Source organism: Rhodnius prolixus, unplaced genomic scaffold, assembly GCF_049639745.1.
Source record: "Rhodnius prolixus isolate KJV_2025 unplaced genomic scaffold, Rpr scaffold_23, whole genome shotgun sequence".
Classification (NCBI taxonomy): Eukaryota; Metazoa; Arthropoda; class Insecta; order Hemiptera; family Reduviidae; genus Rhodnius; species Rhodnius prolixus.
In genome coordinates this window covers 1,397,129-1,424,485 of record NW_027411627.1, presented here as the reverse complement: position 1 = coordinate 1,424,485, position 27,357 = coordinate 1,397,129, and the positions used below count along the sequence as shown (strand labels likewise).

The 27,357-nt window shown below is 34.1% G+C and overlaps 2 protein-coding genes across 6 annotated transcripts; one reads left to right on the top strand and one right to left on the bottom strand.

The window, feature by feature from the left end:
• Positions 1-5,355: 5,355 nt before the first annotated feature.
• Positions 5,356-20,588, bottom strand: LOC141459776 (beta-glucuronidase-like). Of its 5 annotated transcripts, XM_074139185.1 has the most exons (14): positions 20,429-20,539; positions 17,218-17,284; positions 16,935-17,134; positions 15,971-16,153; positions 13,793-13,959; positions 13,548-13,690; positions 12,578-12,798; positions 12,047-12,199; positions 11,792-11,964; positions 10,903-11,046; positions 10,719-10,803; positions 9,668-9,844; positions 8,382-8,520; positions 5,356-7,670 (listed from the first exon to the last, which is right to left on the bottom strand). In XM_074139185.1, exons 3-14 carry the CDS (start codon positions 17,115-17,117, stop codon positions 7,477-7,479), a joined length of 1,962 nt encoding a protein of 653 aa, XP_073995286.1. In that variant the 5' UTR covers positions 17,118-17,134; positions 17,218-17,284; positions 20,429-20,539; the 3' UTR covers positions 5,356-7,476. The 5 variants fall into 5 exon arrangements, with proteins under 5 accessions (XP_073995286.1, XP_073995284.1, XP_073995288.1 ...); XM_074139183.1 differs by lacking the exon at positions 17,218-17,284 and having other exon boundaries at positions 20,429-20,588; XM_074139187.1 differs by lacking the exons at positions 10,719-10,803; positions 17,218-17,284 and adding an exon at positions 10,151-10,232 and having other exon boundaries at positions 20,429-20,588.
• Positions 20,589-26,045: 5,457 nt separating this feature from the next.
• On the top strand, positions 26,046-27,220 carry meigo (Solute carrier family 35 member B1 homolog meigo). The gene has a single exon (XM_074139348.1). It carries the CDS (start codon positions 26,097-26,099, stop codon positions 27,078-27,080), a length of 984 nt encoding a protein of 327 aa, XP_073995449.1. The 5' UTR covers positions 26,046-26,096; the 3' UTR covers positions 27,081-27,220.
• The last annotated feature ends 137 nt before the right edge of the window (positions 27,221-27,357 follow it).

Below are 27,357 nucleotides of genomic sequence, written 5' to 3'. Positions count from 1 at the left end.
ACAATAGTAGTCTCCATATACAAGTAAAATATAAACAAAATCTATTGAGTAGTTTTCGAGATATTTGAAAATAAAGATTTTCCTTTATAGATCAGAAACAATCTTTAACACTAAATATCTCGTTTTCTGCTCGACAGATTTTTACTATATTTTACACGATTATAGACAATAGTAGTTTCCATATACAAGTAAAATATAAACAAAATTTATTGAGTAGTTTTCGAGATATTTGAAATTAAAGTTTTTCCTTTATAGAACAGAAACAATCTTTAACACTAAATATCTCGTTTTCTCTTCGACAGATTTTTACTATATTTTACACGATTATAGACAATAGTAGTCTCCATATACAAGTAAAATATAAACAAAATCTATTGAGTAGTTTTTGAGATATTTGAAATTAAAATTTTTCTTTTATAGAAGGGAAACAATATTTAACACTAAATATCTCGTTTTCTGCTCGATAGATTTTTACTATATTTTACACGATTATAGACAATAGTAGTCTCCATATACAAGTAAAATATAAACAATATCTATTGAGTAGTTTTCGAGATATTTGAAATTAAAAATTTTCCTTTATAGAAGGGAAACAATGTTTAACACTAAATATCTCGTTTTCTCTTCGACAGATTTTTACTATATTTTACACGATTATAGACAATAGTAGTCTCCATATACAAGTAAAATATAAACAAAATCTATTGAGTAGTTTTTGAGATATTTGAAATTAAAATTTTTCTTTTATAGAAGGGAAACAATATTTAACACTAAATATCTCGTTTTCTGCTCGATAGATTTTTACTATATTTTACACGATTATAGACAATAGTAGTCTCTATATACAAGTAAAATATAAACAATATCTATTGAGTAGTTTTCGAGATATTTGAAATTAAAAATTTTCCTTTATAGAACAGAAACAATCTTTAACACTAAATATCTCGTTTTCTGCTCGACAGATTTTTACTATATTTTACACGATTATAGACAATAGTAGTCTCCATATACAAGTAAAATATTAACAAAATCTATTGAGTAGTTTTCAAGATATTTGATGTTAAAATGTTTCCTTTATAGAACAGAAACAATTTTTAACACTAAATATCTCGTTTTCTGCTCGACAGATTTTTACTATATTTTACACGATTATAGACAATAGTAGTCTCCATATACAAGTAAATTATAAACAAAATCTATTGAGTAGTTTTCGAGATATTTGAAATTAAAGTTTTTCTTTTATAGAAGGGAAACAATCTTTAACACTAAATATCTCGTTTTCTGCTCGATAGATTTTTACTATATTTTACACGATTATAGACAATAGTAGTCTCCATATACAAGTAAAATATAAACAAAATCTATTGAGTAGTTTTCGAGATATTTGAAAATAAAGATTTTCCTTTATAGAACAGAAACAATCTTTAACACTAAATATCTCGTTTTCTGCTCGACAGATTTTTACTATATTTTACACGATTATAGACAATAGTAGTCTCCATATACAAGTAAAATATAAACAAAATCTATTGAGTAGTTTTCGAGATATTTGAAAATAAAGATTTTCCTTTATAGATCAGAAACAATCTTTAACACTAAATATCTCGTTTTCTGCTCGACAGATTTTTACTATATTTTACACGATTATAGACAATAGTAGTCTCCATATACAAGTAAAATATAAACAAAATTTATTGAGTAGTTTTCGAGATATTTGAAATTAAAGTTTTTCCTTTATAGAACAGAAACAATCTTTAACACTAAATATCTTGTTTTCTCTTCGACAGATTTTTACTATATTTTACACGATTATAGACAATAGTAGTCTCCATATACAAGCAAAATATAAACAAAATCTATTGAGTAGTTTTTGAGATATTTGAAATTAAAATTTTTCTTTTATAGAAGGGAAACAATATTTAACACTAAATATCTCGTTTTCTGCTCGATAGATTTTTACTATATTTTACACGATTATAGACAATAGTAGTCTCCATATACATGTAAAATATTAACAAAATCTATTGAGTAGTTTTCAAGATATTTGATGTTAAAATGTTTCCTTTATAGAAGGGAAACAATCTTTAACACTAAATATCTCGTTTTCTGCTCGACAGATTTTTACTATATTTTACACGATTATAGACAATAGTAGTCTCCATATACAAGTAAAATATAAACAAAATCTATTGAGTAGTTTTCGAGATATTTGAAAATAAAGATTTTCCTTTATAGATCAGAAACAATCTTTAACACTAAATATCTCGTTTTCTGCTCGACAGATTTTTACTATATTTTACACGATTATAGACAATAGTAGTCTCCATATACAAGTAAAATATAAACAAAATCTATTGAGTAGTTTTTGAGATATTTGAAATTAAAGTTTTTCTTTTATAGAAGGGAAACAATATTTAACACTAAATATCTCGTTTTCTGCTCGATAGATTTTTACTATATTTTACACGATTATAGACAATAGTAGTCTCCATATACAAGTAAAATATAAACAAAATTTATTGAGTAGTTTTCGAGATATTTGAAATTAAAGTTTTTCCTTTATAGAACAGAAACAATCTTTAACACTAAATATCTCGTTTTCTCTTCGACAGATTTTTACTATATTTTACACGATTATAGACAATAGTAGTCTCCATATACAAGTAAAATATAAACAAAATCTATTGAGTAGTTTTTGAGATATTTGAAAATAAAGATTTTCCTTTATAGATCAGAAACAATCTTTAACACTAAATATCTCGTTTTCTGCTCGACAGATTTTTACTATATTTTACACGATTATAGACAATAGTAGTCTCCATATACAAGTAAAATATAAACAAAATTTATTGAGTAGTTTTCGAGATATTTGAAATTAAAGTTTTTCCTTTATAGAACAGAAACAATCTTTAACACTAAATATCTCGTTTTCTGCTCGATAGATTTTTACTATATTTTACACGATTATAGACAATAGTAGTCTCCATATACAAGTAAAATATAAACAAAATCTATTGAGTAGTTTTTGAGATATTTGAAATTAAAGTTTTTCTTTTATAGAAGGGAAACAATATTTAACACTAAATATCTCGTTTTCTGCTCGATAGATTTTTACTATATTTTACACGATTATAGACAATAGTAGTCTCTATATACATTTAAAATATTAACAATATCTATTGAGTAGTTTTCAAGATATTTGATGTTAAAATGTTTCCTTTATAGAAGGGAAACAATCTTTAACACTAAATATCTCATTTTCTGCTCGACAGATTTTTACTATATTTTACACGATTATAGACAATAGTAGTCTCCATATACAAGTAAAATATAAACAAAATCTATTGAGTAGTTTTCGAGATATTTGAAAATAAAGATTTTCCTTTATAGATCAGAAACAGTCTTTAACACTAAATATCTCGTTTTCTGCTCGACAGATTTTTACTATATTTTACACGATTATAGACAATAGTAGTCTCCATATACAAGTAAAATATAAACAAAATTTATTGAGTAGTTTTCGAGATATTTGAAATTAAAGTTTTTCCTTTATAGAACAGAAACAATCTTTAACACTAAATATCTCGTTTTCTCTTCGACAGATTTTTACTATATTTTACACGATTATAGACAATAGTAGTCTCCATATACAAGTAAAATATAAACAAAATCTATTGAGTAGTTTTTGAGATATTTGAAATTAAAGTTTTTCTTTTATAGAAGGGAAACAATGTTTAACACTAAATATGTCGTTTTCTGCTCGATAGATTTATACTATATTTTACACGATTATAGATAATAGTAGTCTCCATATACAAGTAAAATATAAACAAAATCTATTGAGTAGTTTTCGAGATATTTGAAATTAAAGTTTTTCTTTTATAGAAGGGAAACAATCTTTAACACTAAATATCTCGTTTTCTGCTCGATAGATTTTTACTATATTTTACACGATTATAGACAATAGTAGTCTCCATATACATGTAAAATATAAACAAAATCTATTGAGTAGTTTTCGAGATATTTGAAATTAAAATTTTTCTTTTATAGAAGGGAAACAATCTTTAACACTAAATATCTCGTTTTCTGCTCGATAGATTTTCATTAAAATTTACACGATTATAGACAATAGTAGTCTCCATATACAAGTAAAATATTAACAAATTCTATTGAGTAGTTTTCAAGATATTTGATGTTAAAATGTTTCCTTTATAGAACGGAAACAATCTTTAACACTAAATATCTCGTTTTCTGCTCGATAGATTTTTACTATATTTTACACGATTATAGACAATAGTAGTCTCCATATACATGTAAAATATAAACAAAATCTATTGAGTAGTTTTCGAGATATTTGAAATTAAAATTTTTCTTTTATAGAAGGGAAACAATCTTTAACACTAAATATCTCGTTTTCTGCTCGACAGATTTTCACTAAAATTTACACGATTATAGACAATAGTAGTCTCCATATACAAGTAAAATATTAACAAAATCTATTGAGTAGTTTTCGAGATATTTGAAATTAAATTTTTTCCTTTATAGAACGGAAACAATCTTTAAAACTAAATATCTCGTTTTCTGCTCGATAGATTTTCACTAAAATTTACACGATTATAGACAATAGTAGTCTCCATATACAAGTAAAATATTAACAAAATCTATTGAGTAGTTTTCGAGATATTTGTAGTTAAAATGTTTTCTTTATACGTCAACCAATTATACCATGAAAAAGCCAATCAAATCAATTACTCAGGAACAAAAAAACAACTACCCAACTATACCAACCTTTCAATAAAACTAAAAAATTGCGCCATATTACTATGTGCACAACCAGTCCGGAGCAAAGTAAAACCATTACTACAAAGTTCAACCAACAGCAATAATCGCAACAAAAAAAAATATTAGATTTATTTACTCGTATATCAACAGCAAAAAAGACAAATTTTCTTGAACCAAAAGGACTGGACTGAAGAAGGCAAACAAGCAAATATAAACTTGACAAAATAGAATATTAAGACTGTCAAAAAAAAATATCTTGGAGAAACATCCCAGTATTTAGAAAGAAAAAGTCTACCAACACTCAATACCAACACTGGCGCGACATAAATCTAAAAACCAACAGAAAATCTTCACACGTTAGATTTTCTAAACACAAAAGTGATGGAATCAAAGGCAATAACACAAAAAAGGCAAATAAATGAAACAAATTTCCCAAAATATTGTTTACATCATCTAAATTTCGAGAAAGAGTCTAGAGATATCTTAACGCTGACAATGTCTCTTCTTTTATTTCATAACAACATTATTGTAATGAACCGAAAATTGTTGAGGGTATTCATAAAAAAACAAAAATCTGTTTCAACATTGAATAAATTCATAAATATATATATTTACAAAGTGTGCTCCATCTTATAAACAAAATTATTCAATCCAACTAGTTTCTTTGTTAGAACAGATGCTTTTGAAGTCATTTAAATTTATAAAATCAGATTACATATATATGAATTAGTAGACACATTGCCAGACTTGACATAATTCACCTATATTTTTTAATTGAAATATATGGTAATTTTTAATTTTCTCGAAACCGGAGAAAATGGTATTGCACCTCTTTCAAAATTAACGGTCCATACGCATTTATATACATATATAACTAGTTATAAATACATTGAGCTCTTTTTCAACAACATACATTCACAGTAGTAATTAGCAAGTTTATTACAACATAAATTCTGTGCTTGCATCTACATTAACGGTAAGAAAATATAAAATCCTGTTTCTAACTTCAATAAATAATAATAGAAAATTATTATTCAATCGATTATGATTACGATTCAAAATATTAATCTTTTTCTTTAAAAAAAAAATTAACAGTATTAAAAACTAATCCATAATAAATATTCAATGAAATTATTCGTATCAGTTTTAATTCATTCATACATTTGAAGTTCCTTGTATTTTTCAAAATTTGTAAATAATTAGTTTAATCTCACAAGAATCTTCTATATTTCCTTAATTTATCTTAAACGGTTGTGTTTTCTTAATCACTAATCTTACAGATTCTGGCACGTAATCAATGGCCTATTTTCTGCAAACGATCAGCTATTCTTAAATTAACGAAGATCTGGAGAGTATTACCCGTGTAATAAAGTCACATTCTTGTGGCACTGAAGGCCCTTCTTAACGCTCCCTTAATTTTTGCAATAATACATTCTCAACTGACAGATTTTCCTCTTGAGTACAGAAACCAATTAAAATCACTTTCTAGAGAAATTTATCAGGTTAATGTGATAGGCACTTATTTGATTAAAGTGCTCTAAGTGTAAAGGTTGGATAGATTTAACAGAAAATTTAAAAAACTCAATAAGTGATTAGTGACGTTCCGATGGGCGGATTTTGGACGGAACGCAGAATCTGAAGCAAAGAAAAAGTTCTGAAACGGTATTTGGTATGAGATACTCTACTTTCTGCAAAATAAGTTTCTGAAATATTCTGTTCACACAAAGAGAGCTCACACGGGAGAGTGACGGTACGCCATTAACATTCTCTCCATTTATCGGAACTTAGGCATTTCCAGCATTTGACGAGATGACAATTCTTTCTCTTACCAGAGTACGTAAAATGGAATTCATCCAAATTATTTAGATGGTAGTACTTACAAAGATGTTTAGGATGCCTACGTCACTTTCACATTCCAGAACGATCTCTCGCGTAAATATCAGAATCACTTACAAATAACATTTCAATATCATTGGCCCTTATTGGAGTTTCTTTGGGAGCGTAAGAAGAAGCACTTAGGCAGGGGCGGCTTAACCTATAGTGCAGGGTGTGCAATGCACATGGGCGCCCGCCGTCTCAGGGGGCGCCGCGGCACTCCCTGAGACAACTAAGAGCATCGTCTTGGACCATCATGGTACAAGAATGATATGACAGAAGCGGCCAGCCAGCGCGGTGGCGGCAGTTATCAAACGCGAGCGCCCTATGGGCGGCTTCTTTTTCGAACATTTTGTTTCAACTGAAAATAAACTTTCTTGTTACGACGGCAAAGTTAATAGTTATAGCAGCGGGGGGGGGGGGGGGGGTCAGGCCTAGGGGGCGCCAGGGTTTCATTGCACACGGGCGCTACACGAGCTAGAGCCGCCCCTGCACTTAGGCATCTGAGAGCAGTTTTGGTTCCAAGCTGCAGAATTCCAGAAATATTATTACATGAACATTCTACTACTAACATTTGCCTTTTTGTTCCTCACTAATTTAGACGTAAAATTTCTAGTCTATTTAATATTATTCTATACGTCAGGTACTTGCTAATAATAAATAACGGAATTTCCAAAAAAATATTGCACGTAATACAATGATAATTTATTTGTAATTCAGTTCCTCACATTGCAAATTGCACGCACTGAGCGAAAGGAGAACTGTTTATCTGGTGTTTCAAGGCACGCGATACAAACATCTGAGGATTAAAACTATTTATTACAGCTCGACACGATTTTTTCGGAAATGTGACACAAATGGCGCAGAGTACGGCTCCAGTTCTTCATTAAATTTAAAATTGTCGATTTCCTGTGCCAAGCGGATGTACCTTTTGCGAACATGAGTTGCAGCCCCCTTTGGCTGCCTCTCTCTGGTGAAGATTCCTTTCTTGTTTCCACCCACCCGGGTAATGGCTGCAAACAAAACAATTTTAAAATTAAATTCTGTTCTACATTCCTCTTTCTCAATCCAGTTCAATTTTTTTTTCTTTTCTTTAAGGGAAGGCTCAACTGTATGTGTGGCCCGTGCATCCCGGTGGCAATGTTTTGTTCTATTTAGGTATCAATGCGACTATTCTATTCCAGTGAAACTGAGCAAGTAAGCATCTGAAATTAGTGCTAATTATAGATTTCAAGACAAATAATTACTTATTTAAATTAGAGAGAGTCTTCACGCCAGTACAAGTTGAAGTGAAGTGGTTCATTCATGAACTCCACTTCTTAGAACTTTATTCATCTTCAGATAAGAAGTTTTATACAAAAAATAAGCAACTTTTTTTTTGGTTATAATTACTTGAGGCTGTACAGTTTTGTGTGAATTATTTATGACTTAATTTATCCGTTTCTACGACTTCAATTCTTGGGACTTATTAGCTATTTAGCTACTTAACTAGTTGTTGATGTGTATAGAAAACTAGTTTCACATTCGCTATTAGCTTAAAGGATTACTGAGATTATCAAAACAGATTCAAAATAATATGGAGTTGATGAGTCCTGCAATAAGAGTCACAACTCCCTCCAAATACTTAACAGAATATTAGAGTCCAATATCCAATCTCCCTTTATAAATTTAATAAACTAACATTTTTAATTCCTCTGTTATATACTATATATTAAGATATTTACCTTGATTTGTTTTAAAATCTGCGAAATTCCAAATCATTTCCCCGATAAAGAAAAATTTATTCCTCAAATTATCAAATGCCTTGAAATGTTCAGAGAACAACTCTATCTGATACTCTTCAGACCAGATGTATTGTGGATGCTGAAACAACAGACCGCATATTAGGCAGGAGTCGCGTTCAGCACAAAGGTGAACACTGCTATTTAAGGCACATACTGCTGGCTGTACACTACATGATCCATAAGCGGTTGGCCTAATTATTCTATTTAGCGTTCTGAAACGCATTTAGGTAATAAAAAAAAAAAAAGAAGTCATTTTTACTAATTAAATCAATAAACACTTGACAGCTATGTTCAGTTCGAAATTTTCAATTAAAGTTGCAACATGAAAGCTATATATGGTCACTTAAATTTTTTCAGTTTGCAAGCTATTCAAACACTGGCATATGAGGCAATCGGTCACATCAGAATCTGAATATTCGTTACTTAAACAGTAGACTGCGAAATTCGGATTATACTACTGCCCCATTTTGTGCCCTTCCAAGGGGTGATATAGGCCTTCTGGACCAACATAGTTTTCTATAAGCCTCACTAAGACCTTTCTGAAGATCTTTAGAAGAAGGGCATAGACCCAGTAGGTTACCTTATTTTGCTTCAGGAAAGTCGAAAAAAAACAGTTTCTGAAAACGCTAATTTAAAAATAACATTTTCAAAATAAACTTCTTGAAATCCACAGCAGCAAGATGAAATTGAGCCGAGGCAAATAAGACTACTTTACCGCAAATCTTTCTTAAATTTGAAGCTTTCCGAAAACATCACTTCTCTTAGTGGATATAATTTAGCGAAGTTATCCTAAAAAGACGGATATTTATTCAAAAACCAGCATGATAATCACTAAAACAATTACATTGGACAATTAAATGATTTTTTTATATTTATATAAAACACCTGAAGATGTGAAGCCCCTCCTGAGGGATCGGCAAGTAAATGAAATCGTTATCCAGCTGATAACTGTGCTACTGAGTCGTAGGTTTAATCTTCCTAATTACTAGCAGAAACTGTTCATTTCGATTAACATGAGTTTAAGATTTTACGGTTTTTAGAATTTTAGTTTATCAAAAAAGCAGAATTGAAGAGAATTGGTTTTAATTTCTCCCTTCAATTGAAGGTTCCTAATTATCGATGTTTTGGAAAACAGAAATGAGCGTGCTCCAATGAGTTTGGCAAGTAAGTGTTGCGTCAACAAAGACGATACTGAACTCTAGTGTGGTTATAAAGGAAATATTTACAAAATGAAGACCCGGCATGGTGTCGGCGCCATATTCCATCATGATGACCGGCTTGTTGTGTTTGAGGTGCCATTCTTTTGCCTCAGATTCTACATTCAATCGAATCACATCCGTTCGACCTGGCTCACTGTACCAACCGTTGTACCTGTTGAACCCAATTACATCCAAAAATTGCCCCTGAAATCAAATAATTTAGCTGGTTTATTTAAAGTAAAAGTTCCTAATTAGTACATTAATTTTTTCTTGATAAATGTAAGAAAGAAAATATAACTCTATTTACAAAATTATGTGCCACCAACACCTGAACAAAGTCTACAGAATGCTATTTACAGGAAACTGTAATTTGTAGAGTTTTGGGTAAATATTGAAACAATTGTTGATTTTCCATTATTACTGTCAACATCAAAAACATATGCGTTGTTAAAATACCAAATGCAGAATAAAAAAAAAAAACAAAGATGAAGTGATAAGTGGATTACTCACTCCATACTCTAGATCGGCCCGCTGAGCAAGAGCTGACGTCACAGGCCGACTGTCCACACTTTTCACATGGCTCACCACATTTCTACATTTAAATTTAGATCAGTTATTTCAGAACAACGTTTTGATAAAAAGAAAATCAAATTTGAACCCGCACATGATTTTTTTCTTACTGCGGCCAAAATAAAGAAGAAATAGTAATGGAAAACTCCCAAGACTCTCCCATTCTACGTCACTCTATCCAAAAATGGTTTACCTCTAGAAATATGCCTTAAACTGTCAAACATATTCAAAGTGGAATTGTTCAAAATGGCGCTAAAGAAGAACTCTCACCAAAAACTTTAAACAGGTGAAAAAAATATGGGAACTTCTTGACTTAAATTGAAGGTGTAAATAATGATTTGATGGTGTATGATGATGGAGTATGGAATGCTTGCTCTCGCCATTCAGTCACTCCATATAAAGAGCGATTGAATGTTCGTAAGGATAAATCTGAATGAATTCTCTTAATAGCGCTATATTTTCTTTTTAGCCAGTGAGGCCCTGGCGTGACTAAGCTGGGTAGACTCACCGCAACGTCCACAGAGCAATGCTGGTTGAGGACAGCTGTCACAGGCCGATCAACGTCCAGATCTTTTACGTGACTCAGCACGGATCTAAAAGTGCACATTCCCCCCTCCCCCATACATTTATAAGGCTGCTTTCAAATGCTGAATGATAATCTAAATACGTTTAAATGTCAAACTAGAAATTACCTGAAATATTCGGCTGCAGCAGGGTGTTGTGTCCTTGGCTCATTGGCCACAGACCACATTATCACAGAAGGGCGATTTTTATCTCTCTGTATCAGTTCAGTTAATGACTGTTTGTGCTTGGCCAGCAATAAATCGCTGAACTTGCTGAAAAAAAAAAAAAACTTCACAAAACATTTCACTAAGATTATTCTATAATTGAACCACTAGTCTGTGGTCTTCGCACGATGATGTCGTTAGAGTTCATTTAAGAATCTGGAGGTACAACTGGATACCTGGAACAGATTAAGCATGTCAGAAGAAGCTGCCGAAGTGAAATCGCCACCGGAAGGCTGTTGGCAAATGTTCGAGGCCCGATAATAGATGAATGATGATTTCTGATATCACAATTGTCTTTTTGCATTATTTGGCCGCAAAAGTATTTAGAAGGAGGAGAAATATTAGAAACTGACACCAGAGCGAGTGCAAGGTAGTATCCTCTAATTAGCCAATCATTTTAGCCCACCACCGCTTAGAAGCTTATAGAAGGCGCGGATCCAGAACGGGCCGTCGATACAATCTTTCTCTTTTATTATAGGGATGAATATAAAGTATAAAAGTAATTTTTCTTGTAACACTCGGCGCTGGAGCTTAAGTGGCCGCAAGCACAGCATCCTCAAACCTCATCATCAAGGATGGGAGGGTGTTTGGTAAAAAAATTACACAATCAACATTGCCGCCTTCCTTGAAACGGGCGATCTGGATACGCCACTCTGTCTTGGGAAATGGCTGGGCTCTATAACTAGTTCTGCCCAAAAACGTTCTCTAAGTTATTGTAAAATTCAAAAAGATCCAAAAACTATTAAAACTGTGATAAATAAAGTAAACATTGTTAGACAATAAAGCAAATTACTCAGTGTCAACTGATGGACATTCGTCTATAATCATAAAGCCTTCTTTGTCGGCAAAGTCCATTATTTCTTCAGCGTACGGGTAGTGGGATGTCCTGAATGCGTTAGCACCAACCCATTTCAGCAAATTATAGTCCTTGGCGACAAGTACCAGATCAAGTCCTTTGCCTCTAAGCTGAAATCAAATAAACACATCAAAGAATTCCACATTCAAATAGGTTTGATAAAGACTATTGTACATTGGCAATGTCACTTACATTAGAATCTTCATGACGGCCGAAACCTCTCAGGTAGACAGGTTTGTTGTTAATCAGAAGACTGGTGTTGGTATAACGAACAGTACGAATACCTACTGGCAGTCTGTAAACGTCCACAATATCTAAACCCCATTGTACTGTCTCGAGTCGTACCTAGAAATGAATGAACAGATTTTGAGATCATTGGAATCACATTGGTCCAATGAGTTGTTTGTGACCAAGCTAAACTTTGCTAAGAATCCTCAGCCAAAACTTTTCAAGTACTTTCATTATTTTAATTTTTTTTTTTTTTTTTGCAAATGAAATAAATTTACAATTTAACGTGTGACTGAACTTTTTCAAAAAAAAGTTAAACCTTGAGTTGTTTTATCACCTAGAGGAGATGTAAGGTCTGTGGCCTTACCTGTCACCTGTCTGTTAGCAAAATGTCTGTCTGGTCACAGTTCAAAACAGCCCGTTAACAAAATGTATTTATTATGTATTATACTTGATTAACTTTAATAAAAATTGTCTATTTGAAATTATCGATACCTCCAACGTGTACAGATATCCAGGATCTTGATGCATCATGAAAGGCCACCAGAAATTAGCGTTTTGTACTTCCAATTTGCCCGTGAATCCTGCGCTATCCTTACCACTGTTACCTGCTCGAGAGACAGGATCTCCATCAGCGTCTAGCAGGTCCACCCAACACGTCACTTCGTTGCCTTCTAGAGATAATCCGCCAAAGCTGATATTGAAGTACACTATTCCTGTAAATAAGTGGTTATGTTCTCTCGATATTATTTTTCCGCAACACCCTGATTAATGGTGTACCTGATGCAGATATTGTGTCCTAGCACGAGAACTGTTCAATCGCATGTTCCAAATTTTGACAGCGCAAATTATCTATAAAAAACAAGTGTACACTTATTGCATAAGGGCGTTCTATATCATGTGTAAGTAGAGGACAGAGTGCATCCAATATGACACAAAAATTGCATCTGGGCAAACTGCCTTTTCTTGTGAGTCACCACTTCAGGATAATGTGCAGCCTTATTACCTCCAATTACGTCATGTAATTCAATCGGATTTATGCGCTAAATGAGTTCAATATGTAAACAAAGTCCAAATTGGATGAAGATCGGTATGGCGGAAATATTTCTCAATGAAAAAATATTTTAACTTTTAGAGATGTTATTTTCGCACAAAGCAGTTTCAAAAAATTTATCCACGTAAGTTGCGGTAAGCAAACGTCGTGTGAGCATTGGCTTCCCTGATTTGGCAATTAAATAATTTGCCAATACCTTATTAAACAATTTTTGTGTTCTTGTTAGCAACACGATTAAAGAGATTTTCGTAATAGGAGTAAACACTATTGTATGCTAGCAGTGCACTGAGAAGCCTCTCGTCGCCAATGATCTTGAAAGAAGAAGCGCCACAAATTAAAAAAGGAAAAAGTAATAGAACCGTTGACTAATTTCGGTATGAAAGTCAGTGAATGAAGACTGCAGATGATTACCTTTGGGTGGCTGAATGTCGGTGTACACAGAAATGTCGTCCACATAGACAGCAGGAGTTGTGTAAATATGCACCGTCCTGTGAATACCAGCGTAATTGAAGAAATCAAATGTGTAGCGTTGTACAATTTTTGGTCCATCGTTCCTAGATAATCACAGAATAAACAAAATAAATAGGTTTCAATGTGAGAGTTTTTGAGCAGCACCTTTGAAGGACTGATTACATGGATGAACTGATTAGACTTACGTTTGTATTTTGTCCAGAGTACCTTGAGGCACAGAAGACAACCTAAGTGTGTTGTCTACTGCCACTGTAAGTCGGTTCTCTTGGCCAAAGTCCAATACAGAGGTGATTTCCGTTTGGAAAGGAAGATGGCCGATCTCATGGAACAAAACTTCCTGTCCGTTTACCCACTGCAATCACATTGTAGATTCTGATTTTTTATAAATTTATTTACTGAGCTCACAATTTAGTGGTAACTTCTCTCTCTAACAAGTAAGAGAAGGATTGTTTTCGTCGCATTTTTTCGATTTTGAGTAAGTAATCGCCTATTTTTTCAGGCGGGGCGTAACGACCAACAACAGGTGTCGTGGGCGGAGACGGAAGCTCATACTTTTCTATAAACAATTTTTTCTAACAAATAAAAAGAAGTCATAAACGGAATTCGAACTGAGTATGTCCCACTTACAAAGCCACGCTCATGGCCACTAAACCAAGACCCGCCCCTTTTCGATTTTGAGTTTTCAACGGAAATATCCGTTTGGAGGACCACTGGGCTTAAACGTCATGTTTATTTACAAATTAGTTTGTGTTTAAGTATGACTCAAGCTTTGTAGGTGGGTAATTGAACTAACGAAAAATTGTTCAAATTTGATATTTCGGTTAAGGTGCCAACAGAGGGCATCACAATAAGATTTCGGTCCAAATTGGTCATCCTGAAGCACCTCTTAAACCATTTTCAGTTCTTTCGAATTTTTTCGAAACAGGCTCATACTACGATTTTCCTTCAGCTCGGTGTTTTAGTTGCATTTATGTAGATCTATAACTTTTCTTTGCAACATTTTCAGGAGAAAAACGTGTCCAGAAGTCTCTCTAATGTGCCATTACCGGCAACTGTTCTGTCTTACCACCAATATAATATTATAAGAATTAATGTTTAATACATTCCATATTCAAGGTTTTATTTTAATATTAATGTGTTTTTGTTTGTTAGTTTAATGTATTGATTGTTATATTGTGCTCCTTACTTAACAAAATAACCAAAAATTAATGAAAAAATAAAAGCTAACCTAATTTCTGAGAGACAGTCTAGCGTTATTATCAAAGTGCAATAATTGATTAAATGGTAATTTTATAGTGTACATATATCGTATCTGTACATGAATTAAGTATTTTTAAATTCTATTAGACAACATAGAATATGATCGAATTACATTCTTTGATCTTGTTCAATGTACCCAATAAAACTAGAAAATTACCACACAGAACTTGGCTGGACCCTTTTCTTGACGAAACTGAGTGGATTGTGTCGCGGAAAACTACTTGAGAAACTCATTTATTAAAAATATCGTTTAATAAATAGTTACACTATTATGAAAGTAATCTTAAACAAATAATAAAAACTCCTCTTTTTTAGAATGCACAATGAATTAAGCTGTCTGCTAGTACAAAATGAGATAAAACCTGCAAGTATTTCTAAAAAAAAGTAATGCTACTACGTATAGAATATTTTTATTAGGTCAGTTAAAGTGCATTTTGTTAAGAATAGAAAGCCTGCTCGACACCAATTTATCTTTGCCAGCGCAGTGTATTCATTCCCTTGGAACATGTGCACAGACTTATTTATTATTGTCATTTCTCACACGTATTTACTCATCGAAGAAACATTAGGCAGAATAGGTAACTTCTCATCAATTTTGATGAGTGACAGAAAAAAAAAAAATCATTCAGGATAGGTAATACGAGCAAAAATGATTAGAGATGGAGACCTTTCGTTCATTTTTCAAAGTTTAGACGAACGGATCTAACAGAAGGTGACTTCCTTACTTTTCATCAGAGCTATAGAATGTATACCTGGCGGATCTTAGACCAACTTACAAAAGGCTAGAAAATAAATTTTTGTTTTTCCAACAGAATTAACGGACAATTGGCAGAATGATAACAGCGTATAGTGACGTAATAAGCGGTTGGTAGAACCTTTCCTAATCTGCTGCATAAATAATTTACTAACTGCAGCACTAGTTCGCTTTTAGCCTACTAGAGTTCGCCCAATACTAGTTAGAGAGATTTTATAAAGTTCACTGTTCGTTAGTTTATTAAGAAGTTCTGTCATTCTATCCGCATTATTTGACATAACCAGGTGCCCATTTAATAACCCTATGTACTTAAACAAAAAGAAGGGGGCTAGCTAGCTAAATTGCATACCACATTGGCAGTGTAGTGGACACTTCCAAATCTGAGCCACACTCGCAAACTGTTGTCTCTCCAGGAATGTGGGACAAAGAATGTTCTTTCATACCAAACGACACCAACATGTTCTCTAATGGATTTCTCTTGAGTTATATCGTTGTAGCTACTTGGCACTGGCATTGGAATGGTAGCTCCACTCTGAAAGCACAACAATAGTAAATAATTTCTTTATAGTAAAGTCTCTACTTAACATTTACACGGCCAATCGTAAACTCTTGTTCCAGAAAGTTGTTCAAAGCGTTTGCCGCAGCAAACGGCAAACTCAGACCGTAGGGCGAGGGAATAATTATTATACGAGGACGGTACGTGGTTCGTCACAGTCAATATTCGGCCAGAGATTGGGAGTTTGATCATAAATTGCGGAAGACATATTCTTCTACAAACTGTCAACGATATTATGGCAATAATATTGACATAAGTTTGATCGTAAAAGTTGCAATTAGATATGAAGAGGACAAACGTTCATTTAATTAATGGTGCAATCAACAAGCAATATCGTGAATAACTTTACAGCTGTTTATTCCTTTACTAGCCGAAGTTTCGATTGTATATTCAGTCTGCAATAAAGTTCAAAAACAGAAATTGAATTGTTGTTAAACACTGGAATGTTTGCAGCTCGAATGAAAAATCATAACTTTAGCCTCTCGCAGAAAAGACTAATTTGATTTTCCACAGTCAATGTATAATTTGTGAGGGTGCATCCCCTACCAGAAAAAAGCCACTTAGCCTTACATTAGACGGAACTTTTATTGTAAGAGAACAAGATTATTATTATTATCATTTTCTAATTATTCCAAATTTTTGAAAATTCATATTCCAAACTTCAACCCGATCGCTTTAATTCTTTTTATGAGAAGATAAAAATGAAACTAAAAGAAAGGAGATGAGCAACAAAAAGTAAAACTTAAAGAAAACCAACCTTTGACAACTTCTGGGCATACCAACGATTTTTAACTCCTTCACCGGGGTTTACGGACACCCTGAAATTCCATATTCCATCCAGAGATTTAACCTCTCTAGTTTCTGACTCTCTCGGGTAGAGAATTCCAGTAGCCTTGCTCCATGCCACACAGTATACCAGTAAGAGCCATCTCAAGAACATTCCTTCGCTCGCTGTTTCTAGAACAAAATTAGTCACTTATTGTGACGTATTGATTGTTTCCTAAATCTATCTACATATCTCTCTCACACCTATCTCTCACCGTAGTTTACGTCAATTAAATTTCTCCTCCCTTAGAAGCTGTACTTCTATTTGTTGGCTTCTAGTTCCTAAATAAAGGAAAGTATTAGCGCTTTGTAAGCCCTAAATCTCCAGTCCTAAATCTAGGTGACCACCGACATAATAACAATTACATTCTAAAGGTGATATTATCTGTAAAATGTATACAATGAAGGTGAACTAGTGCACACATGATTATTAATTACTACATTCTCTCGCAGGTTAAAAAAGCCAAGAAATAAACTTGTTCAGGATATAACCTTGAACCAGCTGAAGGCGCACTAGGAAGGCTGAGTTCTGCAGACATCTCCAGTTATGTTGGGGATCTCCCATTATCCAGACATACTAGCTCATACTGAGTGTAGGCCCCGATTTCCACACTCACAGACCAAGTGTCTCTTCTTAAACAATAATTGCCCACTCTATATCATTGTTCCTAATTCTGTGTTTACGTAATGCTAATAACTCCAATTATAAGTTATATAATCAAATGTTGTAGCCTCTTAGTGGCTGCGATGCCGTGGGGCATGGGTCCCGTCCCGCCGTGTAAAATCTAAATCTAAAATCTAATCAAATGTTGTACGAGTGAGTATCAGTTACTTTCTACCTCCCTCTCCCTTAAAGATCGCAAGAGAACGAGTGCCTTGAAAGAATTTCAGAATTGTGGTCTTCTGGAAATGGCTCTTTACGGAGATGTTTTTTTTTAATAAGAAGAATGGGTGTGTGAACAGAACACTCTAAAAAGAATCATAGATAGCTTCATTTGGGCGTGAACAAGAGTATTAGATTGAAATGGCCAAATGGAACAAGGTGATTCTACAGCTTATTTGCATCATAAACGTTTATTTAAACCAAACGCCTAATCCTATTGAAATCGTTGAATGCTTTGTTAATTTATTTCAAAATCATAGGGCCTTAACTCCTAGAGGGTAAGAACTACAACAAATGAACGCTTTAAATTTTCCATTGATTATGATGATTGCATATAGTTGTAAGAGATTTTTTGAATATTTTACATCATTTAAGTTATCAAATGATGAATTATTGCTGAATGATGAATTTCATATCATTTGAAAGATTTTATAGTAGTAGAGGGGGGGGGGGGGGTAGCTCTAAAAGTTAAAATAAAAAAGCCCATTACCGATCGTGCACTTGGCTCATCTAAAACGGATATATTTTTTCAGGGGTGACAGTTTACATAGTTGTGATCGGTTTTATTATGAAGTCTACATCTTCTTAGACTCCTGAACTTAACTTAAGTAGCTTCGCCACTCGTTTTATAGCAGGTTAGTCTCAGCCTGTTGGTCGTCTCAGGTTCTTTTATTGAGGAAGAAATCGATCACCTTCCTCTTCATATCTCTCTTTTCGACAATCGACTAGCCTGACTCACTCGCGCACTCATTCCAATGTATTTCCGGTAAAAACTCAATATGGACAATTTGTAACAGCCGCAGTACTTCCTGTTCACTAAAACTGAACGAGAAAGTAACACTAATTGTGAGCAGGTGGCCTGGTGGGCAGAATGTCCACAGAAAACCGGGACGGTGTATTAAGTAGCTAGGGCTCTCTAATTAACTTCGAAGTCGAGTATGCAAATCTAGACAGGACCAGATAGCGAGTAGAACTGGACTGTGTCCTGTCGAATACGATGCGCCACCTTAAACATACTAACCTAGAAAGTTAAAAATTAGAGGTGATCAGCTTAGTTAAACCAGCTCCACCATCTAAAGTGATTCTCCTAGATGCAGCCAAAGTGGCTTCTAACCCCCAACCCCTCAGCCATTAATCCTTAGACATATTTTACAAACACAACTTGTTGATCAATCAAATGTGAAATGGCTAATATTGTCCAGGCGTTAAGATGTATTGTGTTCCTGGGGATCGATTCGCGGTCCTTGCCTTAAATTTTATTTAGTGGAATAAAAAGAATTTATAGTCCTGCAATATCGCTATCCACCTCCACTAACAGCTGGTCGGTAGTTGGGCCGACGTGAACAAATAGGCATTGTTGTTCCTTCTTGTTTATTTTGACGTTTAAACATGTTGCTGGTAAGAAGTCGCTTAAAATAAGTCTCATACTTGAGATATATATAAAACTTTTATGGATGTAAGGGGATATACTTATCCCCTTACATCCATAAAAGTTTTAGAGCTCCATGTCCAGCTCCCAATTTGGAAATTTGATCCTTTTTATTATTATTTTGGTTGCCAGAAAGTGCAGTAAACATGAGGGCACTTTGGAGGGAGTGCCCTTTATCTCCTGGAGAAATGTTCCAAATAAAGGTTACAGACATGTGCACAACTATAATTAGCATGATATGCTTTAAAAAATCGGATCTGTTTTCAAGAAAATCTTCAGGAAATTTAAGAAGCACTTCTGGTTGTTCGATTTTGACCGAAGACTTATTGTGGCGTACACTGATGACATCTAAGCGAATTGCGAATTTAAATTTTCTGGATTCCTCGTTTTTTCGGTCTTTCACACAGACACAGACTCACACACACATAGACCATTTCGTAAGAAATCTTTTGCGTCCTCTGTTTACCTCAGGACGGCCATTTCCCATTCTAATCTTTGCTTCCCTAAGAAAAATAAATTACCTGAATATTTGCAAAAATGAAGAGTGCTGCGAATTCTCTCCTCTCACCACTAATTCCACATCTACAATTACCACCAAACTGCCCTGGACGAATTCCAACTTACAAATATATGATTATTATCGTTGTTTTTATTACTATTTATCCTTAGATTGCAATTTGTTTTTGTAATTAATTGGCGAAATTTAGTGCCTTTCACTTATTCGTTATTTTTTTCATATATATATATATAAGGCGCAATATTGTTTTGCGTACAATAAATGAGTCTTGGTCTGAAAAAAGTTACAATTAAATAAAATTCCGCCTTTGAAGAAAACCGCTTCAGGAAGTTTGAACGATATCTTTTTAGCATTGGAATAACGGAAGTGAGCTAAACACCAATCGCTGTGCAATTGCAAATTGATTGCACTGGTTAATTTATTGAAATGAATTTTTGTTGAAGCCAAAAATCATTAGTAAACATTCCAAATTTAGAGAGAATTGTCGTGAGATTGTTTTGCCAGAATTAAAATATAACAGTGATAAATAATAGCGGACTCACACGAAATCATATGATTTGAAAATTTAAATAGTGTAATATTGCAATTTTGCCTTACGTGATTATTCAAGATACGGCGGGTTGTTGATGTACAGTACTGCCTACACTTGCGCAATGATATGCTATTCCTGGCACAAACTGCCACTATCTGAATCTGAATAAGCCAGTATCACAACTGTCCGATATCGACCTCCAAGATGTGCGCATGCTCCACACACACTGACGCTCTACGCTCCTGGGTAATGAAGTACAATGTTGCTTATTGCTCAGGCTAAAGTGATGACCGAGTAGTAAGTGAATTGCCAGTAATGTAATCACTGATAGGAACCGCAGCCTCCTTAGCAACCTTACAGAGCTGAAGTTTCGAAGACGGACCTAATTTCCTCACTTAGGCAGATTATCGAAATATAATTATCTCACGAAATATCCGTTTTAAAACCGAAAAAGTGTCTCTCACCAAGAACAATAATATTGGGTCCAATTGACCCTGCATTTCGTCCTGAAAAAAAACTAGTCAGGCTCGCTGATGAAACCGAAGGACAATGTCATCCTGAGATTACTGTAAATTTAGAACAGGTCAATGTCGCCAAGTTGAGGAAGCGCTAATTTTAGATATGTATACTTAATGAATGCAGAACGATCTTGCAGGTTTATAAAAACTGTCCGGATGGATTAATCGTCAAGAAGTGCACGAGAAAGCGCAATGTTGAAAAACAACCCACTATTTCCTGTTTTTCTATAAACGATTTTTGATCCTAAATTTTCTTTATGATATAGGGCAAATCATCCTCCTTTTTTGCAATCCCCCTTCCAGATTTAATCGATTTCCAGAAAAAAGTTTCCTAAAATTGGAAAAAAAGACGGCATTTTCAGAAAATGTTCTTGGTCTTGCTACCTTTTTTTGTAAACAACGTAGCGTCTAAACGCGGAACCGATTTCCACAATTCCACCTTAGTAACGAAAAAAAACTGCCCACCGTAACAAATGTTCACATAAAACTAATAATTTCCGGTCGCTTTCACATGACATCTCTTTAGACAGTCTTCTGTTCCGAGGTTGATTTCCACCAAACGTTTAGTGGAATATATTATTGATATGATTAAAGGAACTGAATACAGTTCTGTATTCTTACATAACATCTTGGAGAAAGTTTACCAGAAGTATGTGCCAGTGAAGAAAATTACTCGCAGTCTGTTGTCAGGCCGTCACCGTAACATTCAGCAAGCAATACTCACTTTGTCTTACTGCAACTATTAAACTCAACTAGTTCTGGATTGTTGGCAGTTATTAAGCCTTAATAAAAACATAAGTAAACAACTAAACATTTGTTAATGTTTGATCTGAAGAAAGTTTACATTTAGTCAGGATATACGAACTCTTCTAGAAGAATAAGTTTTAATAATTTTTAAGTAAATATCCGCTGTGTTATTGGAATTCTCCCACAAGAGGCCACGGTGAGACCCTGTTTGAATGGATGGACGCAACGCCTGCTTCAATGACTGGGAAGGCAGATGAAAACTTTACAGGAAGATAATAAACAAAGTAAATAAGTAACAATTCTGTTCATAAGTAAATAAAATTAATAACAAATTATGAAAAAATAAAATTCTAAAGTTCATGAAAAAATTGTCCAGCTCTATTTAAATAAAGTAATCGTAGTTGTCCAACTCAACTTTTTTATGTTTGGCCATAACAGCCAGTCATCTTATATAGTGTTTTGAACATGTCTTGATCCTTCGCAGACTGCTGAGAGATTAAGGACATCCACTTCCTGAACGAGTCTGCTGATTCTTTTCTTCAAATCAGCATCTCGTTATTAAATTCTTTCTAGTGTTCCTTTCGAAATCTTTAACCCCGAGTACTTTTTGACTGCGTAAATAGCTGGAGGACTGTCGGACGGTTTTGGAATGGCGGATTGAAAGTGGTCGTTCAGCAACGTTCCAAACTACGTGGACACGTTTAGCACATCTCCTGTGTACCCAAGAGTACCTTATACTCTTCCAGAATTATAAGAAATTCTTTCCAGTTGTCAGAATTTTTGCTGCCTTTGTAATCAAGTTCAACCTTGTTGGCAATTGGTGGTCCTGCCAAATTGACTAGCATACTGAGGACTCAGTCAACAGTTTGGATGAAGGATGGTGTTGAAGACTTGTCCTTAAATGTACCAGATCCCATCAGTATGGAAATTACAAGATGATCCGTTAAGGCCCATATGGTTCAAAGGATTACAGTCCTTCTAGACAAGTCATCGTCTGGAATTGCTGACGACTTTTACGCTCACTTATCTAACTGATTTGTCGTATTTTTCTCCTTGTCGTGTTTTTGAAGTTGATGCTTTAGTCGCAACTGACAAGATGGAATTTACTGGGGGTTCCATTAAGTTTGCATTTACGAATTTAGAACATAGAAGGAGTAATGGTCAGAATCCCCGAATTTAAGTATTGAAGAAATATTTAGATATGAATGACAGGAAAGATGTATTAGAGGGTCGAAAAGCTAAGTACCAATACTCTTACACAAAAGGCTCAAACATTCGCTGCTGGAATGTCATAGATACGAGACTTACCATAGTCCCTTTATGGCTGGTTGCTCTGATGTCTGGAAACATTAACCTGTAGTCTGGAGACCCCATGAATCAAAATTTTTAATGATCAAAGTCTAAGCGGAAATGTGCTTAGCTCTCTCATGCACTCTCACTGTGTGTGATATTTCAACTCCTTATCGCCTACATTCACGGTCACAAGCTGTGAAAAATTCTTTGTTTTTTGTTTTTGTATTTGTTTTTCTTTTACCCTAAATTAAGAGTGATCATTTGGAATTTCGGACGTATGTCCTCTGAACGCCCAGAAAAACGTCCGCGTTAACCCATGGAGGTCAGCAAGGGTCAAACGATAGTTTTATACGACAGAGAAGCCATTTTTTAATTCTGAATAGAATTAATTTTGAATTAACAAAATAAAGTTTAAATCGAATTACTATCGTGAAATATCCATGATTCTGTGATTAGATCATACATGTAATTTGTCCAGGGATCTGCGCACAGTTGGCGGCTCGGCAATAAGAGAATGACTGTGAAGGTCGCCGCGATGAACAAAGAGTACACGACTTCACGCTTACAGTTAAAGTATGCAAAATTATTAATATCTGTGTAATTACAGGTAAGAACATCATTTAGCTGGAATTATTTGCTTCTATCCTTTATTCCATGGATTACCTCTCTCCCGGAAGTGGCGGTAAGTTTGATTATGGAGTTTGCTGCGGCTGTCTCACAAATCCAGTTCTCCGAAATGGCTTACATACATCACATCTTCTTGAGTTTGCTCATGCATGTAGCAGGTCTTCTCGTTAGAAGCAAATCAACCATCTGGCGAGATCCTGACAATCTGCCGTCGTGGCGTCTTTCAGGTGCTCATTTCTCAACTTTTACGGTTGTTACGAATCTCTCAGTCTGATTTTCGGGTAAACATTAACCAGAAATACTTCTTCTTCACCACACTCCATTGTTCTGTGCGAAAATGTATTATTGAGAGATTTCGCGTATCAGTCACTGGTTTTGTACTGTTCCCTTTGTAGTGTTACTACCTCAACGTAGTGTTCCTCCTAATTTAAATTATTTAATTTTAACTTTGTCCTACCATATGTTTAGCTTATTCCATTTTCTTAAGAAAGTATGGATTTTCGGTGGGTATCGGGCGAACAGTGACATCACCCTTCCTTCAACAGTACTTCGTTCACGGTGAGACCCTGTTTGAATGGATGGACGCGAACATTTGTAACATTGATGCCAACTAATGTTTTAATACTAACGCCAAGTTACAAGAAACTTTATTTACTTAATTATGAAAAACTCATGAATAGCGTTCACAACATATTTTATTAAAGATTTGAACATTTATTGGATAAATCTTCAACAAGTCCATTAGATAGTTAGAATTTCTAATGTTTGTCAGGAAATATTTGTAAGGAATAAACAGCCTTAGCGCTACGGTACCTAAAACATAGCATGGAGGAAGAGACCATGGGCTGAGAATTCGCCAGAGCACTCTGACTGTACTATGTTCAGTTAGTTGCGTTAGTTGATGTCAGCAGATAGCGTGTGAACATTGACTGACCTCTGACCGCACAATAGCCCATCCTTAATGGTCTGTTTGTTCCACCGTCTCCTGTATGCAGAAGGCATGCAACGTGGCGCGCAAATGTAAGTACAATTTAGTTGCACTGCCAGCTACATAATTAACGGCCCTGGCTGCAATGAGGTATGTAGGATGAGTTCAGCCCAACTGTAGAGACAAGCAACTGTTAATCAGAAAGTTAATCGATGAAAGCAGGCATCCATTTCTGCTTCACCCATCTCACTGCATATCGAATGTGATCTCAGATGCTTACCAAAATCTCAAACTATTTGTACTTTATAAAAAAAAACTTTTGAATTCCAAATTACTTTATGTGCATGATTCTTAATAACATTATCCACTTTGTACAGTCCGAAATGACACTTTAGAGGGGAGTCAAACAAGCTTGTCCTCAACTGCTCTAAACGAATCTTCAAATAAAAGTTATAGAATTGCGCAATGTAAAGTTAGCATGAAATTTTAAGGACATTATTGGTCCATTTTCGAGAAAATCTCAGGAAAGTGAAAATGCAATCATTAAAGATGTGCTCCAATTGAGGAATTTTCTTCGCTAAGTTACTGACAGGAACCATGGGTCTTTTTTGGACGAAATATAAGTCAGAGCTTTCTGTAATCTTGGTTTTGAGCTAATGAACATTCTTTAATCCACTTTTTTGGATTCAGAGGATCTAAAATATTTGAGGTGGAAACTCGAAATTTAATAGTCCACATGATAGCAATACTTTCCTTATCTGCAGGGAGAGAAAACGAACATCTTGTGCGGACACTTAGGACTATCACCAAATTTACATATTAAATTTGCTTGAAATTACAGATGATTTTTAATATAGCTCCTTCTATCTCCTTTAGAAGTCTGAAATAAAAAAATTTGACTGACATAAAAAATTGCTCTTTATAGATTAAAATGAAATTTTCACTTTATGATATAATAGTTTCTTCGCCCTTGGAATTTTCGATTAACAATTGGTAATTATAAAATAACCAAGTTACAGTATTAAAAAAAGCAATCATGCTCAATATTAATTCCCAAATTCTAAATTCTAGTCGAAAGCCATCTTCATCGCACAAGGAAAGAGAGGAACTCAATGAAGAACTTTGGAATTGCTTTTCTACTCTAATTCTGTAAGACAAAACTAGAAAAATTAGTTTGTGTAGGCTACTTGAGAAAGAAGTGGTTAGACGTTCCTCTAAACCTCTATTTCGGTTTATTGTACTGTCTTGCCACCTGTCTAATATTATTAGTAATCAAATGTGAGACGGAAGTTCTAAATTTGAAGAAAATTGACTGACCGGAAGCATTGTTTTCCGTATTAATCTTTGTAGTGGGTGTTTTATGCAAAACTGTTATAATTAACAGAAAATCAGTCAAACCTGAAAAGTAATTGTCACCTTAAATCACGATTTGAATAAAAAAAAGTTCAATTTCCTAACAAAAGTAAAACTAAAACATTTTAGTGTCTACCTTCCTACGTGTGGGAATTTTATTATTAAAGCATGATGAGGTTGGCAGCCTGAGCTCCACATTTGTTTTCAACGTGTCTGTCATCTGTTGGTAGTATACCTCACCTTATAACCCATGTGAGGTAATGATTGATGAAATATACTCTGATATTTAAAGTTCTTGTTAGTTCCAGCAAGAGCACCATGAAGTTTAGGTTCCTATTTATTAGTGGTGGTATTTTTAGCATTTATTGTTTATATTCAGTTTTGCAAGAAAAATTGTTGAAAGGTGTATTTGGTGAAGATGAAGAGAGATTTACTTTTGTCATGCCACTTTTATTTGTTGCTACATTGTTCAACTATTTATACGCACACTTCTTGAGGACTTTAAACCACGTGAACGCAGACGACCATATACCTACTCTGTACAATTGTTGTATATCACTGACTTATCTACTGGCCATGGTAACTTCTTTTATGGCACTCCAGTGGGTTAGTTATCCTGCTCAGGTAATTGCGAAATCAGGAAAACCTATTCCTGTTCTAGTGATGGGTGTTCTTATTGGAAATAAGTCATTTCCTGTACGTAAATACTTTATAGTGTTTCTCATAGTGTTTGGTGTTGCTTTATTTCTTTATAAAGATAACAAAGCTGCTAAAAGTGCTATTGGATTTGGAATTGGTGAGATATTGTTGGGATCATCTCTTCTAATGGACGGCTTGACCAACTCTTTACAAGAAAGAGTGATGGCTCAATATAAACCAAAATCTGAGAATCTAATGTTAGGCATTAATAAATGGGCTTTACTGTTTGTAGGTGTGATTATAATTTATACAGGAGAAGCTGTACAATGCCTCGCCTTTCTTCAAAGGCATCCTAGTGCCATTCTGCAAGTCTTCACTATTGCAACTTGCGGTGCAGCCGGTCAGTATTTCATTTTTATGTGTCTAACTGAGTATGGAACGTTAACTTGTTCGATAATCACTACAACCAGGAAATTTTTTAGTGTATTTGGTTCAGTTATCTTGTTTGGACATGTTTTAAAAGTGAGACAATGGCTTGCTGTTGCTTGCGTTTTCACTGGCCTTTTCTTAGACATTTATTTCGGCAAACCGAAAAAAACGGGAGATAAGTAAATTAAACAATTTATTTATTTTTTGTTTGTTTTAATAATCTCAAATTATATTTGCAATCATTAATTTTATGTGATACTTTTTTTATATACTAAAGAATGCAATCTGTATATATAGAATATATCATGAATAAAAAAGTGTTAGCCTCTCTATAATTGTTGCCCCAGAAGAAAAACATCTCTCTAGTTGGATTATTATTAACATTAAGATATTTCATGTTTCTGCCATTTAGTTTGTCTGAAAGGTGTTAAACCTAACGTTCGCGTACGTCAGTAATAAT